The sequence below is a fragment of the Maylandia zebra genome, linkage group LG1 (genome assembly GCF_041146795.1).
Source record: "Maylandia zebra isolate NMK-2024a linkage group LG1, Mzebra_GT3a, whole genome shotgun sequence".
Lineage (NCBI taxonomy): Eukaryota > Metazoa > Chordata > Actinopteri > Cichliformes > Cichlidae > Maylandia > Maylandia zebra.
This window is the reverse complement of record NC_135167.1, coordinates 13,899,944-13,921,300: the sequence shown is the minus strand read 5'-3', so window position 1 is coordinate 13,921,300 and position 21,357 is coordinate 13,899,944. Positions and strand designations below refer to the sequence as shown.

At 38.0% G+C, this 21,357-nt stretch overlaps 3 protein-coding genes across 4 annotated transcripts; 1 reads left to right on the top strand and 2 right to left on the bottom strand.

The window, feature by feature from the left end:
- Positions 1-1,595: 1,595 nt before the first annotated feature.
- cdc42se2 (CDC42 small effector 2) lies at positions 1,596-7,897 on the bottom strand. 2 transcript variants are annotated; one of them, XM_004539538.4, is made up of 5 exons: positions 7,768-7,897; positions 5,392-5,636; positions 3,464-3,565; positions 3,303-3,381; positions 1,596-2,302 (listed from the first exon to the last, which is right to left on the bottom strand). In XM_004539538.4, the coding sequence occupies exons 2-4, from the start codon at positions 5,443-5,445 to the stop codon at positions 3,307-3,309; spliced, it is 231 nt and encodes a 76-aa protein (XP_004539595.1). In that variant the 5' UTR covers positions 5,446-5,636; positions 7,768-7,897; the 3' UTR covers positions 1,596-2,302; positions 3,303-3,306. The 2 variants fall into 2 exon arrangements, with proteins under 2 accessions (XP_004539595.1, XP_004539596.1); XM_004539539.5 differs by having other exon boundaries at positions 5,392-5,633; positions 7,768-7,877.
- nip7 (NIP7 nucleolar pre-rRNA processing protein) lies at positions 7,884-11,004 on the top strand. The gene is made up of 5 exons (XM_004539537.3): positions 7,884-8,024; positions 8,148-8,234; positions 8,315-8,453; positions 9,240-9,380; positions 9,645-11,004. The coding sequence occupies exons 1-5, from the start codon at positions 7,969-7,971 to the stop codon at positions 9,762-9,764; spliced, it is 543 nt and encodes a 180-aa protein (XP_004539594.1). The 5' UTR covers positions 7,884-7,968; the 3' UTR covers positions 9,765-11,004.
- LOC101487114 (uncharacterized) lies at positions 9,782-20,953 on the bottom strand. Its single transcript, XM_004539536.6, has 14 exons — positions 20,487-20,953; positions 20,077-20,172; positions 19,825-19,952; positions 19,126-19,212; positions 18,670-18,810; positions 18,318-18,442; positions 16,677-17,213; positions 16,411-16,527; positions 15,496-15,669; positions 12,329-12,457; positions 12,095-12,241; positions 11,056-11,135; positions 10,913-10,956; positions 9,782-10,609 (listed from the first exon to the last, which is right to left on the bottom strand). The coding sequence occupies exons 1-14, from the start codon at positions 20,641-20,643 to the stop codon at positions 10,451-10,453; spliced, it is 2,121 nt and encodes a 706-aa protein (XP_004539593.3). The 5' UTR covers positions 20,644-20,953; the 3' UTR covers positions 9,782-10,450.
- Between the last annotated feature and the right edge of the window lie 404 nt (positions 20,954-21,357).

The window sequence follows — 21,357 nt, the reverse complement described above, 5'->3', positions numbered from 1 at the left end:
GTATGTGGATCCATCTGCACATAGGAATAACTACAGAAACACAGATGTTTGTTACAATGTTTCAACCTGATGAATCTTAAATCTGTCCGGGGTTATGGGCAAAGTACTTGCAAGAAGTCTTAAGGCTGATATAAGAAATTTGACAACATCAATTAAATGTATTCTATGATTTGAAGTACCAACATCAAATGAGACGTTTTCTTTGTACCATAGAAATTTTGACAATAGCACTCATTTAACACCAATCTACATGCTCGACTTAATACATTCAACACATTTTGTCGCTGAAATAGTCAATCAATATGATGTACAAAGAGGACAAACAATGACATTTATTAGGTCCAGGCCTGCTGGTTTGCTCAGCACTTTTGATCTTTCTGCTTAGATTTTTTTTCTTAAGATGGACCCTAATTCAGAAATTTGGACAACAACAATAATTCCAAGGGAAAAAACAAAATCAAAAAGACATTCTAGTCTGATCACTGACATGACTGACAACTAGAATAACCAGGCAATAAGATCTGTTTTTATTTTTTTTTTTTCCCCCAAATAGGAAAATTATGTGCTTGAAGGTTAAAAACACTGGCAAACTGTGAATAAAGTAATGTCCAAGACGGTCAGGTGGTGTGTTAATACTTTTAGTAAAAAATTATTATTTTTTTTTTTTAAAACAAAATAAGGTTATATGTAGCAATAATTCAAAACAGAAGCAACATAAGCTCAAACACTGCGACAAAGGTGGGTCACATGTGGCTGGAAGTCATCAAGCTGCATTTATCAGCTGTAACAGTCATGGCAGGTTAGTTTAAGAAAAAGGACAGCATTATCTGTGGCAAATTCCCTTCATCTTAAAAAAACAAAACAAACAACCCCCCCCCACGATGATAGGTAGGTGAACTAGATATGAGAATACTGCCGACTGTAACAAAACCCACTTTTGCTGCAGTGTTTGCGACATTCTGATTACTTCCAAGTTAAGGTCTAAAGTCTACTGTTGGTACACAAACCTTGGAAAGACAAAAAAAAACAAACAAAAAAAACAAAAAACAAAAAGGCAAATGAACAAAAAAACAAAACAAAACACATAGCATTCAAAAACATGCAATTGCAAAAATAAATAAAAGCTCAAACAAAGCATTAAAGCTGGGGGAGACACCATTTTTGGCATACGTAGGCAAAGGCTCCACAGTAACAATTCAGCATATTGTACTTTAATGTGCTCTGCAAGAAACTAGCCTTCTGCACCGCCTCTAAGCTCTTCTATCAATCGAAAAATTTTGCCCACTGTGACAGACAATCAAGTCTTCTCAATTGGCTGACCTACAAATGTGCCTTCAGATGGTGGATTGATGACAGAAAAAGCCACCAACAAGCAAAGGTATCGTTAAGTGAAGCTACATAAGAAGCAGTCACGTGGCAACCTTTGGTCAAGCCTATTTGTTCAAGAATCTAGCATAAAGAGGTTATTGACAAAACAGCAAAGAGCAAAGGGGAGAAAGGTGATCATTTAAAACATTGCCTTTTCCAGATTTGTGCCTACTTCAGCTTTAAGCTTCCAAATCGCACTAGCAAAACAAATAACATGACTTCAGGAAGGCAGATTAGGAAGTTAATAGTTTATTAAAATCCTATATGGTTCAATCTAAATGAGTATAAAAAACAAACAAACAAAAAACAGTTGAAATCAATGCTGAACTCCTAAGCAAGTGTGAGTGTACAATGTATGGTCCAGTGTACTCTACTCATTTCAAGTTTATTACAAAAACAGCAATCTTCAACCCTGAAAGCAACTCAGTATAATGAGTATTTCTCAGAATAAAACTATGAACGTGTTGCTTTTTTTTTTTTTGCCTTGCTACCTGTCCTTTGATAAACCTCTGAGGATAAAGAAGGAAACTCAATGTTCCAATTTTCCAGCGTGGCCCAGCCACCATGAGGTCCGTTGTCAAATCAAGATAATAAATACAGGCATCCAAATTGGCTTCAACAGCAAGAATCTTTGAAGTAAATTTTCCTCATGCATACACACAAACATACGTCTGTCTGAGATTATGAGCTTTCTAAACCCTCTTCCCTACTCTTAAACAGTTTCTCTTTACAGTGCAACAGTATGGCAGCAAATGGATAGCAGTGCTTTCATTAAAAACAAAAAACAAAAAAAGGGAATGGAAAAATAAAAATATATACAACATCAAGGTAAAGCAGTAGTTTCATCTTTTGGTCCTGTGTCCTTTATGGACAGAACTGCTTTTTGAAAATTCTTCCTTATATGAACAACAGTAGTTTCCACAAGACTGAAGAGCTGTTGGAGGAAAAGGTGGAACAAATGTTAGGATTCGAGTTGCTTCTGATTGGAGGTGTACTTTTGTGTCTGTGTGCATTTGTCAGTCCCAATTTTAAAATCTTAGTTGGTTTGGTCAAATTTACAGTCATCTGTGTTTTTCCCAGAAAGTATTTGATATCTTTGGGTTCGATCTGTCTTAGCACCTATGGCAACACTGTGTGGGAGTGGTTACACCACCCCCACCTTAAAAAACAAAACCCAAAAAAGCAACCCTGCAGATGTAGCTTTCTTGATGTCTTAGGACAGTAGAGAGCTATAATTTTGCTAAAGTAAGGCTAATTTTATAAAAAAAAAAAGTATAATTCAGTAAAGTCAAGAGAAAAAAAAAAAGTATGTCATTTTTATATAATAAAGATTTTTATTATTTTTTTTTTTTAAATTGACTTTGGCACGATTACACTGTCATTACTCTGACAGCTGAGTCACGCTCACAAAGACAGTTTGAGAGGTAATCAGCAAAACAATACCATGCACAGTACAGTGTAAATATGTGCTTCATTGCATTTCTCCCATTTCCTCTCAAAGCCACATAAGGCAAGCCTGCTGTTGTGTGCAGGCTTGATTTGCCATCACTTGTTTTTGACAGTGCATGGGTGGAGCAAACTTTTGAGGTTTACAAGATGGAAACAGTCACGAGAACTTTGACACTATCACTGACTTATGGCTAGAGCCCCAAGTCTAGAATTTCACACATCCTATATGATATTGATATTTCTAATCTATTATTTAAAAGAACTGGAAGACAGAGGAACAAGACAAATACTGCTTTTGCTAGGGAAGGGAAAAAACAAAACAAAAAAAACAAAAAACGAAAATTCACTCAAAAACAAACTTGACCTTTTATAAGTTGGCTCTGGCTGCATGAAAACAAGATGAAACTGTGCTTGTGTGGCTTTGGGGTAGTGAAAAATCTGTGGTTAATGTCAGTTTCACTAAGGGATATCAGGACATCTCTCACCTCGTTACAACTGCGAACCTTCAGAACTTGTGTGCGCGTATCCTCCTTTAGATTTCATCTGGGCCTGAACTAGGTCGACCTATAGAAATATATAAATGTTAGCTGGCTGAAAACACATGTTTGAAAATTCAGTGAAAACAAACAAAAAAACCAAAACTTACTGATGCCAAACCCAGGCCCATGTCCCCTGAGCCTACATGTGTGGTATGAACAAAGTTTGTCGGCTCCCCAATCATGGAGCGATCGATCCTTCGCCGCCGTTTCTGAAAAGTAGCAAAAATCTAAATTTAAATATTAATATCACAAGTAGACTTACCATACTACACACAAAGCAAATATTACTATCACTGGGAACTGAGAAGAGCATGTGTGAATCAGAAACTAAACACTTATCAGTTTACTTTTTAAATCTTTGTTTGAAGTATAGTGGATCTGCACTGAGACAAAGGTAAAAACTAATCATTTGTGTTATCTTATCTGTTAACAGATAGTTCACTACCAAAGTGATGAAGTTTTACTGAATCTGTTTTGTCAATCCAGGGTTACTAAACCTACAACAGGGAAAAGTTTAGAATTTCTATGATGGACACTGATTAATCACACTCAGGCTGGAAAAACTAAACCTATGTGAATGCCTCACTGTAAAGATTCTCAAACTATTCTGTGGGCAAATAAGACAAATGTGGGCAAACAGAAAAGAAAACAAACCTGCCAAAATGTGGAGTGCTATGTTTAGAGGGAAACAAAAAGAGTACTGGCAAGCCGACACAAAACACCATCCATAAAAACATGGTGCAGAAAGTACAGTGGGATTTATGGTGGAGCAGAGTGAGCGTGTTAGCTGTCCACTCCGCTCCAGGGCCTGACTGTCTGTGCTACAAACAATCTGTGGACAACTGTGGCTCATGTTGTTTTTGGTCTATGAGCCAAACACGAAGAAGAACGAAGTTATAAAACACAAAAGCTGAAGTGAAACCGAATATTAAAAACAATGAAAACTGTCACTGCAGTCACTGTCTGTGCTTTTCATACATTATTTTTTGATCTTTGAAGTTTTTAAACAGGATCTCCTATTCCCGTGGAACTCTGCTACTGCTCCCTGCTCTTTTCTGGCCCACTTATCAACCAGTTAACATTTGGCAGTCGCATACGTCATCCGATTCCAGCGAGACGCAGTCAGGATCTAGGAGGACTTCACGGCAGCGTTTCTCGCGTGGGTGAAAACCCGTCTCCCCTCTCTGACTGAAAACTGTATGCAGACGGACACATTTGCGAGGCTATAAATCCCGCTTATCTTGAGCTGCTTTTATAGCTCAGGTCCGCGACACCTCACATTCACAAAGGCAGCAATAAATTCATAACCGCATTACAGAACGATATCTGGGCAGCAGTCATGGCAGATCATGTGACAGCACACAAGTAAATAAACAAGAAGGGTTTTTCTTGGTTTGCTTTTTTAAATGAAGAAAACTAGGTTTTGTAGTCTGGGTCTAAAACCAATTTAGATACTGTGGCATGACCTAGATAGCTTCAATGTTAAGTCAAGATATCCCAGATATAATAACAAATAGTTTTTCAGTGAGGAATGATCCAAATTCCCTCCCAATCACTGTGCCCGTCTTATGAGCAGCTACAAGAAACTTCTGATTGAAGTTTTTGTTTTCTAAACTCAGAAGTTAATTTAAATTTGAAAGCCTTCCATGAGAACAATTACTTGGGGAGTTTAATACAAACAGGAAATGTACAAAGGTCTGCATGTTTTTGTCATTAACTCTGAATTAGTTGAGCAGTAAACCACATATGATGAGTAATCGATACATTACTCACGATCATTCCAAAGGACTCAACAACTTAGACTTGCTGCGGCAGGACAGGGGTTATTATTGTGACATCAAACAGTTCCCTATTATAACCAGACTGTCTGTCTGCCAACAGATAACTTTTAGCAAATATATTTAAAGTGTTTTTTGCCAGGATGTGTTTAACTGGATGAATGCTACTTTGTTAATCTATATTCAAATTAAAAACTTTTAAAAACAAGGCAGCTTAAATTAAATAAATCAGTTCTTCTTGCAAATTTCATACTCACAGGCTGTGGCTGCTCTGCAATGCAGCAACTGAAACAAACCCAGAACTCAGTCATTCTGAGGCCAACGAAGAAGCCGCAGCAGTTTCCTCTCTCTGCTCAGACGTCTCTACGCCCGTCTTCCTGTTCCGTGTTACCAGAACCACAAACACACGCCGGAAACTGATGACAGACACAGGCCAGTGGCTTCTTGGGGGTAAACCGTTGGCACGAAAAGTCTTGTCCCACTTCAGAGCACCACACACCTGCTGACACGTTAACAAAAGAAGAAGAAGAAGAAAAAAAACAAAAAAAAAAAAAAAAAAAACACATTTCAATCAATTGCTGATATATTTTGATGTGTATCAGCAGCTTTCGGCTGCTCATGTTCCCCATAGCTAATAGTTCCCTGGACTTACTTTTACAGGAAGCAACTTTTGATTGAAAACAATATTTAAAAATTCCTTTATTGGAAGCTTGCCACTTTTTGTATGATACCATCTCGCGTCTGATGAGGTAATCTATGGTTATTTTTAATCATACGTTTAAACTACTGTCAGACACATACTACATATGAGGCATGGTGAAACATTTACGTCAGAAGGTTAAAAACAGAAACTTCACCACATTCAAATTTAACTTCTCTTGTAACAAGTCTTAAGAAAAAGAAATGGGGCCAGAGTGTGGCCTCTATTTCAACAAGCTGTCCAGGGGATCACTGTTACTTTCCCTTTTGTGGTTAATCTCCGGTGGTAAATAACTTACTACCTGAATCCAACCTTGGGCTGTGAGGTTAAACGAACAGCCAGTGTTTCAATTTTCAGAAAGCTGTTATTAGCTCCGACACCTTGATAAGCTTTCCATTTTAATTAACATCTCTGTGGACTTGAAATCGTCTAGAGGCTTATTTCACTAATAGGGCAGCAGCAATGTGGAGCACCATTTGGGAAAATAAATAAAAAATAAAACTGTCTTCACTGTACTGTACTTGTTCAAAATATACTTAATTCTATAATGAAGGAAAGAAATTTGATTTTGGAAGCACACTGTGGCCATCAATTTGGTGTTGGATGACAATTTTTATTTTAAGATATCAGTATGGTAAATGTTGCTATACTGACAAATATCTTAGGAAAAAAAAATGTAGTTAAAAGGGATAAATGTTGTTTAAAAAAAACAAAAAAAAACAACTTGTGGGATTATCACTAATCTACTAATTTGTTTACAAGGATCAAAGAAAATGCAGTTAAACATATGATCAACAAAGCTATTATAGTTAATTAAAATTGGGTGCATATTTAAGTTTAAATTACATAAAATAATCTTAAAATCATCATCAGTCTTTGTCAAATTTAGTCAAGTGTGTCAACACAACTAGGGTGGGGAGGCTTTGTGTTTTGGATGACTCTCTCAATGTGAGCCAACTCCCTTTACAGAGTGTTGTGTTTGTATTGCAACTCCTGTCCAAATATCAGCCACAAAAGACTAAACTAATACTCAAAATAATTAATACCAAACATAAAAACATTATAAACAATGAAATTTCACACTGAAACGAGTAAACAAGTCGAACAAAACGATTAAAAAACAAAAAACAAACAAACAAACAAAAAAACCCACACACACAAAACAGGGTGATATAATCAAACAGTGTTACCACATATTTCGAAATGTCAATCGTTTTTTTTGGTCGATGCCTCAGAAAGACACAGTAGAAGGCCTTCTGGCTGTCAAACAATTGGTGACAGGAGGATCAAATGATCTGCCAAAAGCGAAGTGCTCGCTGACGGAGTGTATTTCCCAGTCTGTAACACTGACTCTGCAGCTGACGCTATGCACCGCTGACACTCAGTGCAACTGAATCATATTATCAAGAGTCGTAAAATGAGCGCAGACGTGTTTAATGATGATTTTAACCACATCTGACATCCTTTAAGGATTACCAACTCTGCCGGTGATCTTGGATTACTGGAACTTAATCGGTATTTACAAACAAATGAGCGTTATGTAACTTCGCCCCGCTGCGGCAAAGACGCTTTACATGACCAGTCTGAACACAGCTCGCAGCTGGGTGCAGTTCAACACATGTACTGCTGCTGTGCCGGGGCGTCGGCGTTGATTAGAACTGAACTGCTTAAGTAAATTGGAGTGTTAGCTCTACCACATGCTAATACAGCTAGCTTTCCAGCTAACGTTCACGGGCTCGATGATAGCCGCGGGTCTGTGTTTTTTTCCACTGACAGCTAGCTGTCGGAGCTAACGCAGCCCATTTTCGGAAGCTGTGACTTCAGTTATTAAATTAAAACAAAAACTGAAACAATTGCTGGTTTTCGCAATTAGAGCCAACTACTCCTCAAGATTTCTTTGTGAATTGTAATTATTTAGTATGAGAAAACTTACCAGATGGCGACCGGTTTACCGGAGAAAAAACACGTCCGTCCAAACTGATCGCTAAAGGAGGCAAAAAACCAGGAACTGTGATCACTGTTACGTCACACAACTTCCGTTTTAAAGCATTACTGCTTCCGCGTTAACCCACGTTTTTTTCTCACAGGAGACACGTTTATCCGTTGCTAACGTTAAGGATTTATAGTAGTAAATATGAGGCCGCTAACAGAAGAAGAGACCAAAACGATGTTCGAGAAGTTATCTAAATAGTGAGTGAACGGTTCCTGCGCCGTGTTAGCCTGTAAAGGTTCAAATTATACCAACACGTTCAGCAAGCCCGGTAGCTCACGCTGTGAATGTGTGTGTGATCCATGTGTTTTCTCTTGTAACAGCATTGGTGAAAACATAAAACTTCTAGTGGACCGACCAGACGGCGTTTACTGTTTCAGGCTGCACCATGACAGAGTCTACTACATGAGGTAATTTTGGTTAATTAACACGCATGTTGGGTACCTGTCCGTACATGTAAGGATTAAGGCGTTTGGTTTTCTGTCCACAGTGAGAAAATTTTAAAGCTGGCCACCAACTTTTCCCGGGACAAACTCATGTCAGTGGGTACGTGTTTTGGGAAGTTTACAAAGACCAAGAAGTTCCGCCTGCACATCACAGCCCTGGATTTCCTTGCTCCATATGCAAAGGTGACTATAAACAACACACAGCCAAGTCATTCCCTCCCATCAATATACCAAGCGGAGCTTAAATAAGATGTAGGAAACGAAACAATACGGGTATTACTAAAGTCCTCTATAGTAGAGGCTCATTCTGAATTATGCCACCAGATCATCTTCCAGAAGGGTTTTTGAAAGAGTTACAGCAAAAATGTAAAGTAGTGGAGTGTGTATAACCAGTTTTTGGGATCAGTGACACACAACGGGTAGAAATTGTTTTTCACATGCATAAACAGCTGTTTACTATACAGATGGAAAATCAAAATATTCAATCAGAAATAAAATCATTGTTCATTGCTGGGAAACACTGGACATGATTTGCAGGCTCATGTGCAATTCTGTGTGCTATTACAGATTTATTGCATGAAAAATTGTGCTGTACAAAAGTTTGTTTATACTTATAAACAGGCTGTTATTTTTTTCCATCTCATTGCATTAGGCTTAACATGCTCTATAAAAATAGATCTTTTTTCAACAAATTGAAGTTCATAGGTGAGAAGATTCATATCTGTGCATACAGATTCACATCTTAGCTACATGGATACTTTAACTGAATGTATTTTTTTGCTTTTTGAAGACCCTAAATGGCGAGAACCTGTATTAAGTAGTTTATAAATATTATGAGAACAAGAGAGAAGTAGCTCTTTGTGCTTAGAAATTCTAGGCTTTCTCTTAATTGTTCAAGCTTTTCATCTGTGCTGTCATATTGGACTCATTCATTCATGTATGAATAACTTGAAACTATCATGTATTCAGTTTAAGGTGTGGGTGAAACCTGGAACAGAGCAGTCTTTCCTGTATGGGAACCACGTGCTAAAATCTGGTCTTGGCAGAATTACTGAGAACACGATGCAGTATCAGGGAGTTGTGGTTTACTCCATGGCAGATGTGCCTCTGGTAAGTCCTTTAAAGGTTGCTCTTCTTGTCACACTGTTATGGGCAGTATTCACAGTACAACAAAGATACATATTCCTGTTGGTAACACTCATGCTGGAAAACAAAGCACATATTATGCAGATGTTTTGTTTTCCTCAGTGCCGTGTATTCACAATAGGGTATTGGATAGATCCACTCATGTACTAAAAAGAGGTTAATACCTGATTAACTCAAGGTTATATGACAAAAGGCACTTATAGGCTGGCTGTTTGTCTTAATCTTCAGGGTTTTGGTGTGGCGGCCAAGTCTACGCAGGAGTGTCGGCGAGTGGACCCCATGTCTATCGTTGTGTTCCACCAGGCTGATGTCGGCGAGTTCATAAGAAATGAGGAAACATTAACATAAAGATGCAGAAACAAGTGGACTGTCAAACTGTTTATTTTTAACAGTAACACTCACTCAAAGTCAAAGGTTCAACTTTTAGCTGCTAAACATTTTATAGTGACATGATCTGATCAAAGTTCCTACTTCACGAGCAGCTGTTATACCTGGAACACTTCCCTACAGTCCAGAGGCTAAAACAAACAATCTGTCTATTGACTCACTTCTGCCATTTGCAGAATTTCCTGGTTTGTCCCCTCCCTGTTGTATTAAATGAGAAGGGTTTTGTTTTTGTGTGTATGTTTTTTGTAACTTGAATCTTGAAATAAATCCACATCTCTGTATTATTTAAATTAAAATCTTTTTTTTTTTTTTTTACAAATAGTTTGTGTGGGAGGAAAAAATTACCTGTAGATCTTAGCTATATGGATATTTTGCAGCTTTCATATCTTTAATTAAAGGTCTGTTCTGCTTTTCCGAGATCATAAGACTGAGTAACATACTGACTTTTAAAGCTATTCCCATCTCTGTATCAATTCAACAAGTGGGTTTGTTATTTAGGGCTGCAGAGATGCTACAATAGTCACTATTACTGCAATTTCTGTTATCCCTTCCTCAAAAAGAAACAATCTTTGACCCACAAACATTCAACATTTACAAACCAAAACAAATAAATGGAGATGGGATAAAATGAAATGGGCTTTGGTGAGTCAGACGATATTTGATTTTTTCATTGTTCTCCACCTGTCCTTCAGGTTGACATTTGTTCGATCTTTGAATTTGTAATATGCCTTTATCTTGCTCCAGTTGCCCTCTCCAAATTTTTTGACCCCGTCTTTTAACTTCTGCGTCTCACTCTCTGTCCATTTCTGCAACACAGTAAAAACATGTCGGTTAGCCATTTGCCACTGTGGGAAGTCTAAAAATGACAGCATTTTAGATCAAGTTGTAATACCAGTGCAAGTGACTGAACATGCAATGGTTTTGATACAGGAACTTCAATTTGTATGATAGCAACAAAAGGCAAAGCAGCAAATTACTGTGTGATATTGAACAAGAAGTCCTCCCTATGGACTATTCCACACATTTATGTGACAAAGGCATTTAAGTACAAATATCAACAGTAAAGTAATGTGACCAGTTCGCTTTGCAGCATGTTTTGCTATACTTACTCTTTTCCTTTGGCCTGAATTTGAAATGGTGCTCATGTCTAAGCCTTTGTGAGAAGAAAAAAAAATAAATACACAAAATTATTTGAACCCCATCATCTAAACTCCATGAATTCGAGTTGAATATTCAATGAACTATTACTTACTTCTCTTTTTGGAGGTAAAATACAATTCTTCGTCGCTCCATACCTCCTTGGTCTCCTTTGCATTATGGTACCGTTGCTTCCTGTGAATAAGAGCCAGAATGTGTTTTTGTTCGGCAAAATGATTAAGCACAACTACAAAAGATAAAAATAATTAGGGCTATTAATCAGATATGCTGGGAGGAATACTCGTGTGTGTTTGCATGTAATCACATATTAAATATTCTCAGCTAATGACTAGTGCATATAAAAAACAATATGAGACATTTACAATTCAAAAATAGTCAACTTTATTCTATATTTATAGAGTAATGTTAAATATTTCTAACCATAAAAAAGTGAATATGACCCGTAGCTCAAAAATCAGAAATCCATGATTTCAGATTGTTAAAAACAGAAATATCCAGTATACTAATTTCATACTGGGTTTTTATTTAGAAATCAAACACTTGGTTAGGATTCCTTTGCTATGAGTTGCTGCATCAGTGTGGTGTGGCATGGAGGCAATTAGCTTGAGTAACTGTAATATACTCACATATCTATATTATTGCTAATATATATTGTAATATATCTATATCACTAAAGCACTTCTGGATGGATGCAAACTGCATTTCGTTGCCCTGTACCTGTGCATGTGCAATGACAATAAAGTTGAATTTTATTCTATTCTATTCTATTCTATTCTAACTGCTGAAATGTTATCAAAGCTCAGGTTGCTTTGACAACAGTTTTCAGCTTGTGGGTAGACAGGTGCTAAGTCTTGCTGGAAAAGGAAACCAGCATCTCCAGATGGAAGCACAGACTGGTCTAAAATGTCCTGGTAAGAGCCTGCTTTGTGTACTTTGTGCTTAATAGAACACAGCAGACCAATTGCCACCTGCGCTAGCAGATGACATGGCACCCTAAATCATTGACTGGAACTTCACACCTTCAAACCAAATCAAAATGTGCACCAATCAAAAGGATAAAGCATTCAAAATGTTACATTTTAACATATTACAGCCCTCTTGTTACTTTCTCAGACTTATTGGTGTTTACTAACCATTCTAAATGGGAATGGACGTTCTTTTGAGCAGAGTCCTTGTGAGGAGTAGAGATCGTTTGTGGGATGGGGTGAGAAGGGGACTGACTTGGCGAGCTCTCCACTGAAGAGTCTGTAATATGGATGTCATCCGTATCATCTTGATTCCTGTCAAAGTAAATAAAACTGGTCAAATATCATATGATTAATTAGTCGTCTAGAGCACCGGTATAAAATACAAGATTCTGTAGTTACACTTGATTGTCCACAGGATCACTGGACAGCTGCTTATGAGGCTTTTGTACTGGAGTTTTCTTGCAGGTCACAGGCTCCTTCGGGTCTTCCTCGCTGTCTGACGATAACCGTATTGACTTTTTAGACTTTCTGCAAGATGAGAAAAAAAGTCAATGATATTCTGTAAAAGGAACGACCTGTTTTGAGTGATTGGTGATTAAAATGATGTTTTACTCTTTATTTCTGAAGTTAAACAGCCAGGTTTTATAAAAAGGAACAGCACAATGTGTACAAGTAGAGAGAAACTTTTAACTGCAAAATGCTAAATCACTACTAATGCCTTAAGCTGTTATCTGGTTTAAACTTGTACACTGTGGTTTTAAGTGAGCAGTGTCTGTGTTTCTTCATTGGCTACCAATAATGTCATGAGCTTAAAAGCACTGTATAGGGAGTGCAGAATTATTAGGCAAGTTGTATTTTTGAGGAATAATGTTATTATTGAACAACAACCATGTTCTCAATGAACCCAAAAAACTCATTAATATCAAAGCTGAATGTTTTTGGAAGTAGTTTTTAGTTTGTTTTTAGTTTTAGCTATTTTAGGGGGATATCTGTGTGTGCAGGTGACTATTACTGTGCATAATTATTAGGCAACTTAACAAAAAACAAATATATACCCATTTCAATTATTTTGTTTTACCAGTGACACCAATATAACATCTCCACATTCACAAATATACATTTCTGACACTCAAAAACAAAACAAAAACAAATCAGCGATCAATATAGCCACCTTTCTTTGCAAGGACACTCAAAAGCCTGCCATCCATGGATTCTGTCAGTGTTTTGATCTGTTCACCATCAACATTGCGTGCAGCAGCAACCACAGCCTCCCAGACACTGTTCAGAGAGGTGTACTGTTTTCCCTCCTTGTAAATCTCACATTTGATGATGGACCACAGGTTCTCAATGGGGTTCAGATCAGGTGAACAAGGAGGCCATGTCATTAGTTTTTCTTCTTTTATACCCTTTCTTGCCAGCCACGCTGTGGAGTACTTGGACGCGTGTGATGGAGCATTGTCCTGCATGAAAATCATGTTTTTCTTGAAGGATGCAGACTTCTTCCTGTACCACTGCTTGAAGAAGGTGTCTTCCAGAAACTGGCAGTAGGACTGGGAGTTGAGCTTGACTCCATCCTCAACCCAAAAAGGCCCCACAAGCTCATCTTTGATGATACCAGCCCAAACCAGTACTCCACCTCCACCTTGCTGGCGTCTGAGTCGGACTGGATCTCTCTGCCCTTTACCAATCCAGCCACGGGCCCATCCATCTGGCCCATCAAGACTCACTCTCATTTCATCAGTCCATAAAACCTTAGAAAAACCAGTCTTGAGATATTTCTTGGCCCAGTCTTGACGTTTCAGCTTGTGTGTCTTGTTCAGTGGTGGTCGTCTTTCAGCCTTTCTTACCTTGGCCATGTCTCTGAGTATTGCACACCTTGTGCTTTTGGGCACTCCAGTGATGTTGCAGCTCTGAAATATGGCCAAACTGGTGGCAAGTGGCATCTTGGCAGCTGCCCGCTTGACTTTTCTCAGTTCATGGGCAGTTATTTTGCGCCTTGGTTTTTCCACACGCTTCTTGCGACCCTGTTGACTATTTTGAATGAAACACTTGATTGTTCAATGATCACGCTTCAGAAGCTTTGCAATTTTGAGACTGCTGCATCCCTCTGCAAGATATCTCACTATTTTTGACTTTTCTGAGCCTGTCAAGTCCTTCTTTTGACCCATTTTGCCAAAGGAAAGGACGTTGCCTAATAATTATGCACACCTGATATAGGGTGTTGATGTCATTAGACCACACCCCTTCTCATTACAGCGATGCACATCACCTAATATGCTTAATTGGTAGTAGGCTTTCGAGCCTATACAGCTTGGAGTAAGACAACATGAAGAGGATGATGTGGACAAAATACTCATTTGCCTAATAATTCTGCACTCCCTGTATATAAATGTTTCAATAAATAACTTCTTCATAAAAAAACAAAATATGTGGGGGATACACTATCATTGCAAAAAGGATCAGGTCTTAAACCATGATGTAGATACAGAGATTTAAGAATACGAAGCAATACAATAGAAGAAAGATGAGGAATCAAAGACAAAATTATTTTTGATGCAATAGTTTTTTGTAGAGGCTGGCTAGACTTTCAACGAGTATGATTAGATCTGGGAAAAGTACAAATGAGAGTCAATGATGCCACAAAGCTGTTAACCAACTTTAAGTTTATAAATAAATTTATAAGTCACTTTTGAGAAAATGTACATGAGGCAGCAAGCCAAACTGGAAGGCCCAAAGCTTTGAGCATAGAGTGATCAAATTTCTCGAGGTCCCTACAAGCATCCTGCTTGAGTTGCTTGATCTGTTCATGGTCTGAGATTTGCATCATAGCATCTTCTGATGGATTTCTCAGATATCATTGCTTTTTGTTTGTTGTCAATTGAGAACCTTTGGTTGGAGAGCTTTCCTTTGATGATGGACTCTGACCCTTGACTTTGCAGGGTCGGAGTGCATTTTCCAAGGTGTTCTTCCAGGGATTTCTTTGTTGTCTTCAGTAATCTTAAATGGGTCTCTGATGAAGCTAGTTCTTTCATGCATTTTTCTTTTTCTGAGCTAATCTTAGTCTTTTGCACGTCTCTTCTGTTGGAATTTTTTTTCTTTCTCTCCATTAATTCACACTTTTCTGCTCCATAGTTTGAAATGATTCCATCCAGCCTCTTAAGCTACAATGTATATTAAGACGATTGCTTTGGTGTCATATACATCGTAGGTAAGAGTAATTCATTTTGAAATCTAAAAATCTATAACCGTTTTTCAATGTTTTCAGTTAATGTGCAGCACAGCAAACATCAGAAAAATAAGTTATTGTTAATGTTCTCCAAAGTAGATCTTTAGCTATAAGACATGTCAAGCCTGTATAAAGTGAAGCTGTACATATGGACTTGCCATGCTTGATAAAGTATTTAACAAGTTACAGTGTTCCCCATCTGTAATTTCACTGCTGTTATCTTTGTGGCCAATAAAAAAAAAAATCAAAGTAAATCACTTATCTTACACTCAAGATGAACACTTGAACATATGACGTCTATCTATTCATAGCCAAAACTACTGGTGTTATCTCTACTCACTTCTTTGAATAGGAGTTGTTGCTGAGTTGAGCAGAATCCTTGTGAGGAGTGGAGCTTGTCTGAGGAGCAGAGTGCAGAGGGAGCAGACTGGGAGAGACCTTCACTGAAGGCTCTGAGAGCTTCTGTGGTTCTCCTTCACTGTCTGATGACGACTGTTTTGACTTGTTGATGTTTCTGTTAGACAAGAGTTAGACTGTTAGACTATTATCTTCAAAATGTAACATTTGCTTTGACTGGAGATCTGAAAGATACTATACTGTTTATCTGTAGTGTTTAATATATGTGTTTTTAAGCACCAAAGTAATAAAACAAAGAGTAATTCTAATTAAAAAAACAATTACTATTAACTAAATGACATCATCAAATACACAAAAGTGTAATTTGAATTCTCTTTGAAAGTGAGTCCTGTTCACTTGCACTGAACCCTCACATTAGAGAGGAGGGGGAAACATAAGAGAGTGAGGATAGTTTAGAGTTCTGAGCTTCATGTCTCATGTGTTTTACTACACGCTGTCGGTTCTGAGTTACATAAATTTCATGAGGCTCTGTGCTGACATCCATATGCCTGCCAATGATTTGTGACTGTCTGGACATGTCTGTGAAAACATTATAGAACATCAACTACGCACACACCCTTCAGTCAGACTTCAAAGAACTAAAACAGGAATAACTATTCATTCATTGTGTGGACAGTTATCTGAGTCACCGTGGGCAACCGAGTATAATAGCTGCTTTAACTAGTTTATTGTTAAGTGTAAGTTGACCTGAGTAACTTTTATTAGCATTAATATTGAGCTAGCTTAAAACAAGGAGATACAGTCAATAATTACAAACAAACTGACAATACATGAATGCATATTTGCTCTAACGACGGTGAAGTCTTTCTGGTTATTGTTAAGAGTTCTAATATTTTACCTGGTGGGTGAACTACTGGACTGGTTATGACGTTTCACACTAACTGCTGTGCTGGCCACAGAATGAGGAGAGTCCTCCTCACTCTCTGCTGACAACTCAGCAAAACTAGTTGAAACTCTGTAAACAAAAGCAAAAAAAAAGGTTTAATGCCATACACTGATTAAACAAATACTAAAAGTAAGCTGAAATGCAAAACCTTACAACCTTGTAAGAAAATAGTGCCTACTAATCATTTTCCTGGAAAAGAAAAAAACAAATATAAGTACCTCCTGTTAATTCTGTTGGTCCTTCTGTGGCGTTTTGGTGCTGGTATGGAAACTTCTTGGTCAGTAACTGGACACTGTGAGTCTCTTTTATTTGACAGAGCCAGTGTCTGTGGTGCTTCTTCTACTCTGGCCTCGGTCTCTAGTTCCTCTGAAACCTTTGAGCACTGTGAACTTGCCTGACTATCTGGTTCCATCACCAGCCGAGACAGAGTGTAAAGCTGTCCGTTCCATGGCACAGAAGTTGTCTTTGAGAGCGAACTTTCCTGAGTTTGTGGAACAGCATCTGCTTGTGGTGGTTGGTCTGCCGGTGAAGCTTCCATGGGGCTGCCTGAGTCTCTCTGAAATAACACTTCCTGCTCCAAGTCCAAATTGGTGTCCATTTTAGGATCAGGTGAGAGTTGCAGACACATATGCTCGCTTTCCTGGTCCTCTGTCTCCACTTCTTCCTCCAGCTGAGAAAACATTCTCTCATTTAATCCTGTAGCCAAGGCTTTGTAGGCTGCTTCTAGCCTGGTCCTCTGGATAGTTGAATGCTTGCTGGAAATTAAGATGCAGACAAGGAAAAGGGGCTGAAAAGGGATGTCTCGCCACATATTTAACTTTTCACACTCACTTGCTAATTTAATCGGTACACCTGTTCACCAGCTTGTTAACGATAACACCTAGTCAGCCAGTCACATGATAGCACAGAAACTTTAGGCATGTAGACATGGTCAAGACAACCTGATAAAGTTCAGAGGAAAATGGGCGGATTGCTTTGAGCCAACAGGGGGTAAACAGTAACCACTCAGTACAACCAATGTATGGAGAAGAGCATGTCTGAATGCATAACACATGCGATGCTAGTGTAATGGTGTGGGGGAATATTTTTTGCTGGCACACTTTGTGCCCCGTAGTACCAGCTGAACACTGTTTAAATGACACAGGCTTCCTGAGTACTGCTGCTGGTCCTGTCCATCTCTTTATGGCCCAAATGTACACTGACAGCCGCCTCCAGCAGTATAACATGCTCTGTTACAAGGCTCACATCATTTCAAACTGGTTCTTTGTTGCATTCACTGTACTCAAGTGGCCACCAGAGAGCAAATTATTATTGAAAAAAATTTGGGATTATATTGATTTATTTTGTGTATTTTTAAAGTTAAGGGGACCTAATTAAACCTTTTATGGTTTGCTGAATCTAGTACTCCTGAAAATATCATAAAAAACAACAATAAAAAAAAAAAAAAAATGGAAATCTAAATTGGATTTTCAAGCTGCAACCGTTCTCAACTGATATTATGCTGCCCAGCATTGACAAGGGGTAGATACAGAGTGTGCAATATATTAACGGAAGTAGTACTCAATTTCAGAATTGAAATAGCTTTCACTATTACTGAATAATGAAGAAACTACGACCACATTTCTCATTTGTAATAAATTTAAAACAGTCATCTGTGATGGATGTTTGCAATTCCCAGTCCAGATGGGGAGTGATTTTTCTCTGGGCATTTGTGTGAGGGCTCCGGGCAGCTTAAGACTATAAGAGAGCACAATGTGCAAATACTCAGCACAGATAAGCATAACTGTACTTATTAGGATCTAATAAAACCTAATCTGATCAGATTAGATCAGATCACCTGAGAGGGACAGATATCTTACCACGGTACAGACTGGACCATGTTTACTTGTGGACTTGAAGAGGGGACCGGTTGGACTTGCTCATCAGCTCTAGCTGCACTGCTGTCTTGTTCCTTATTCTTTTCCTGAATAAGCCGATTTGCAGCCTGGTAGAATTACACAAAAATATACACTTTTATATAGTGTAAGTGTAAAGACTTTTATGTTACAGACAAATCCACAATGTTTTGTTAATTGTTTTTCAACAGAATAAACAGAAGTCACAGGCAAACATTTCCTACTGATCACAAAGTAGAAACAAACAACCAAAAAAGAAACCAAAAAAAACCCCAAACAAACTACAAAGCCTTTATCTTAAGTATAGCATTCATACCTTTTGGAGAAAGGGAACGCTTGATGGGCAGAGCCTTTCACAAAAAGCCAGCATCTCCATCTTGAACCGTGCAAAGTTGATTTGCTCAATTACTTCATGCTTTTTATTTTTCTTGCTGATAAGACCCATGAACAGCATTCTCTACACAGAACACAAATATTTCATTAATATAAGACACTACATGAACACCTAAAAAACTTCATGAATCACCATCAATAATTTAGTATAATAATATTTTGGTGTTTACAGTTAAAGCTAAAAAGCCCCCCCCATCTTCCGCAAGCATGATTTAACCAAGTACCCCTACTCTTATTGCTTTTACACAGCATTTTTATAACTACTAATTTTAACACTGTAAATAATGTCAAAATGGCAATCAATGTGAATAGAGTTACCAAGATAAAACAATCAAAGAATATTGCTTAAGGAAAAATATGTTTTAATTAGTGAACTCACCCTGCCATCCATCTTCTTGGTAAAGTGCTTGTTCAGCACCTTTCCTGCTTTCTCAAATTTTCCATTCTTAATAGAAAGCATTATAATCTAAAGACAGAAACAAATAACTTGTTGAAAAAACCTGATTAATGTCTTGATGCATGCTCAATGATCCAGGTAAGTAAATTCCAAAAGGTTGATTCTGTTCTGTGTAGTGTTAGTGGGAGAAACGTTTCGTCACTCATCCACGTGACTTCGACAGTCTCAACTACTGCAGGTTTCCCCAACCTTATAAACAGTACATTTGCACAATAGCTGATAGCATTCAGTGGGCTGCACTGAATGAACAACGGGCTGTGAGGTACTTGGATGAGTGATGAAATGTTTCTCCCACTGAAAATGCTACATCCAGATGAACAGAATCAACATTTTGGGAAACCTGATTAATAATGTAAAAAAATGAATTTAGCTCAGGCTTAGTAAGTTCATGTATTCATCCTTTGGCACAAAAAAAAAAAAAAAAAAAAAAAAAAAAAAAGATGTGTACACACGTTCGCCCATGCATTTACACCATCAAGTTAGCAGCACAATAATTTCATTTATAGTCTCTGATTAAACAAAATAGTATGTCTGTATGTTTTTGTGAAAGGGAATGTAAAAACGAATCATGTGCATAAATTGAATAGGTGATTTAAAAAAAACAATAAGGAACATGCTTACCATTTCTTTAATTGAAGTGCATACGTTCTTGTAATCCTGTTGTGGGATACTGAACTCCTGGCTCATACTTTCCAGCAACATTAGGGCTGATTCCAGAGGACATACCGACTGAGAAGACGTGTCTGCAGCTGGGAGAAAAAAAAAAAAAAAAAAAACCAGGTTCATTTTAGTGTTTATTCACAATGCAAAAGAAGCACTACCATGAATCAGACTGACAGATGTGTGATAATAAATGGTCAATGTTGATCTCACCAGGTTTGTCACCTTCATTTATCCGGCAAAGAAACCGCCACACTTGAATCTTTTGTGGCATGAAATCAATGGGCCCATAAGGACGAACCAAGACACCTGTAAGAAAACAATCAAAAGGCTAAAAAATGCATATTTATTTTTTTGATGAAACAAGTAGTAGGCAGTAGCAAAATAATATAAGTATCTACAATAAAAACAAGATTGATAAAAATGTCACATAAATGACATAAACCAGTGGGACATGCAACCACGAACCTACATCACAATTAGTCCAGCACACGAACCGTGACACGTTGACATATATAGAGCACTTCTTCACTTTTCAAGGATAACAAGCTTGCAAAACATAGTTCTGGTAATCCCAGAGATACGTAGGCTAGTCAAAACACGCTAAACTGATTGTTACTTACTGTCGAGTACATCTGTGATGGCACAGAAATCCTCATATTGTTCCTTTTTAAACAACTCTAGCGCCAAAAACAAATAATAATCCACTACCCAGCGGTTCACCACGGATTCAGTATCAAATTGGCGACTGTTTACGTTTTCTTTTGCCGCCATATTCATAGGGAGTGATGGGTTATTAATCTCCGGGTTTAGCTTGTCAGGTGGCGCTTCATTCCAATTCTTTAGAGGCAGAATTCAGCAAAAGCGTAAAAAAAGACAAAACAAAACACACACCACATACAAAAACAGACAAAACGTTCATATCCAACGGAAGACTTCTTCTTTTAGTTCTAAATTTTATGGGCGGTTGGCAAACAGCTGAATTGTGCATTACCACCACCAACTGGTATGGAGTGTGGACGGAACGTCACTCACACCGCCCCCCTCAAATCCTCCCAAACCCTCTTTTAAAAACCGGAATAAGGCCTGATAACTTTCACGAGACCTTTTCAAGTAAATCAATAAGATCTAGTTTCATTTTCATATTACTGAGGTTTGGGGTCAGCTGACTTCTCTCCACCTGATACTTCTATAGTTTCCTCTTCTCCACAGTAGTCACATTTCCCTGTATTATGTTTCCCCATTATGAATAGTGTAGTGTTTAAACCAATATGTTCAAATCTTATTCTGGATATGACCACCTCCTCTCTCCTACTCCTTCCTGTCCTGTGCTTCTCATTCCCCCTCCCCGCCCTCTTTCCTCTTGCCACTGTTTTTGCCATCTTTTCTTCATTTTTTCCTTACAATACTCTTTATCTCTGTCGGACAGAAGTTAATAACCAGGTCAACTACCCCAGAAGACACCCTTTGAGACAACTCTCAATTAATACTACG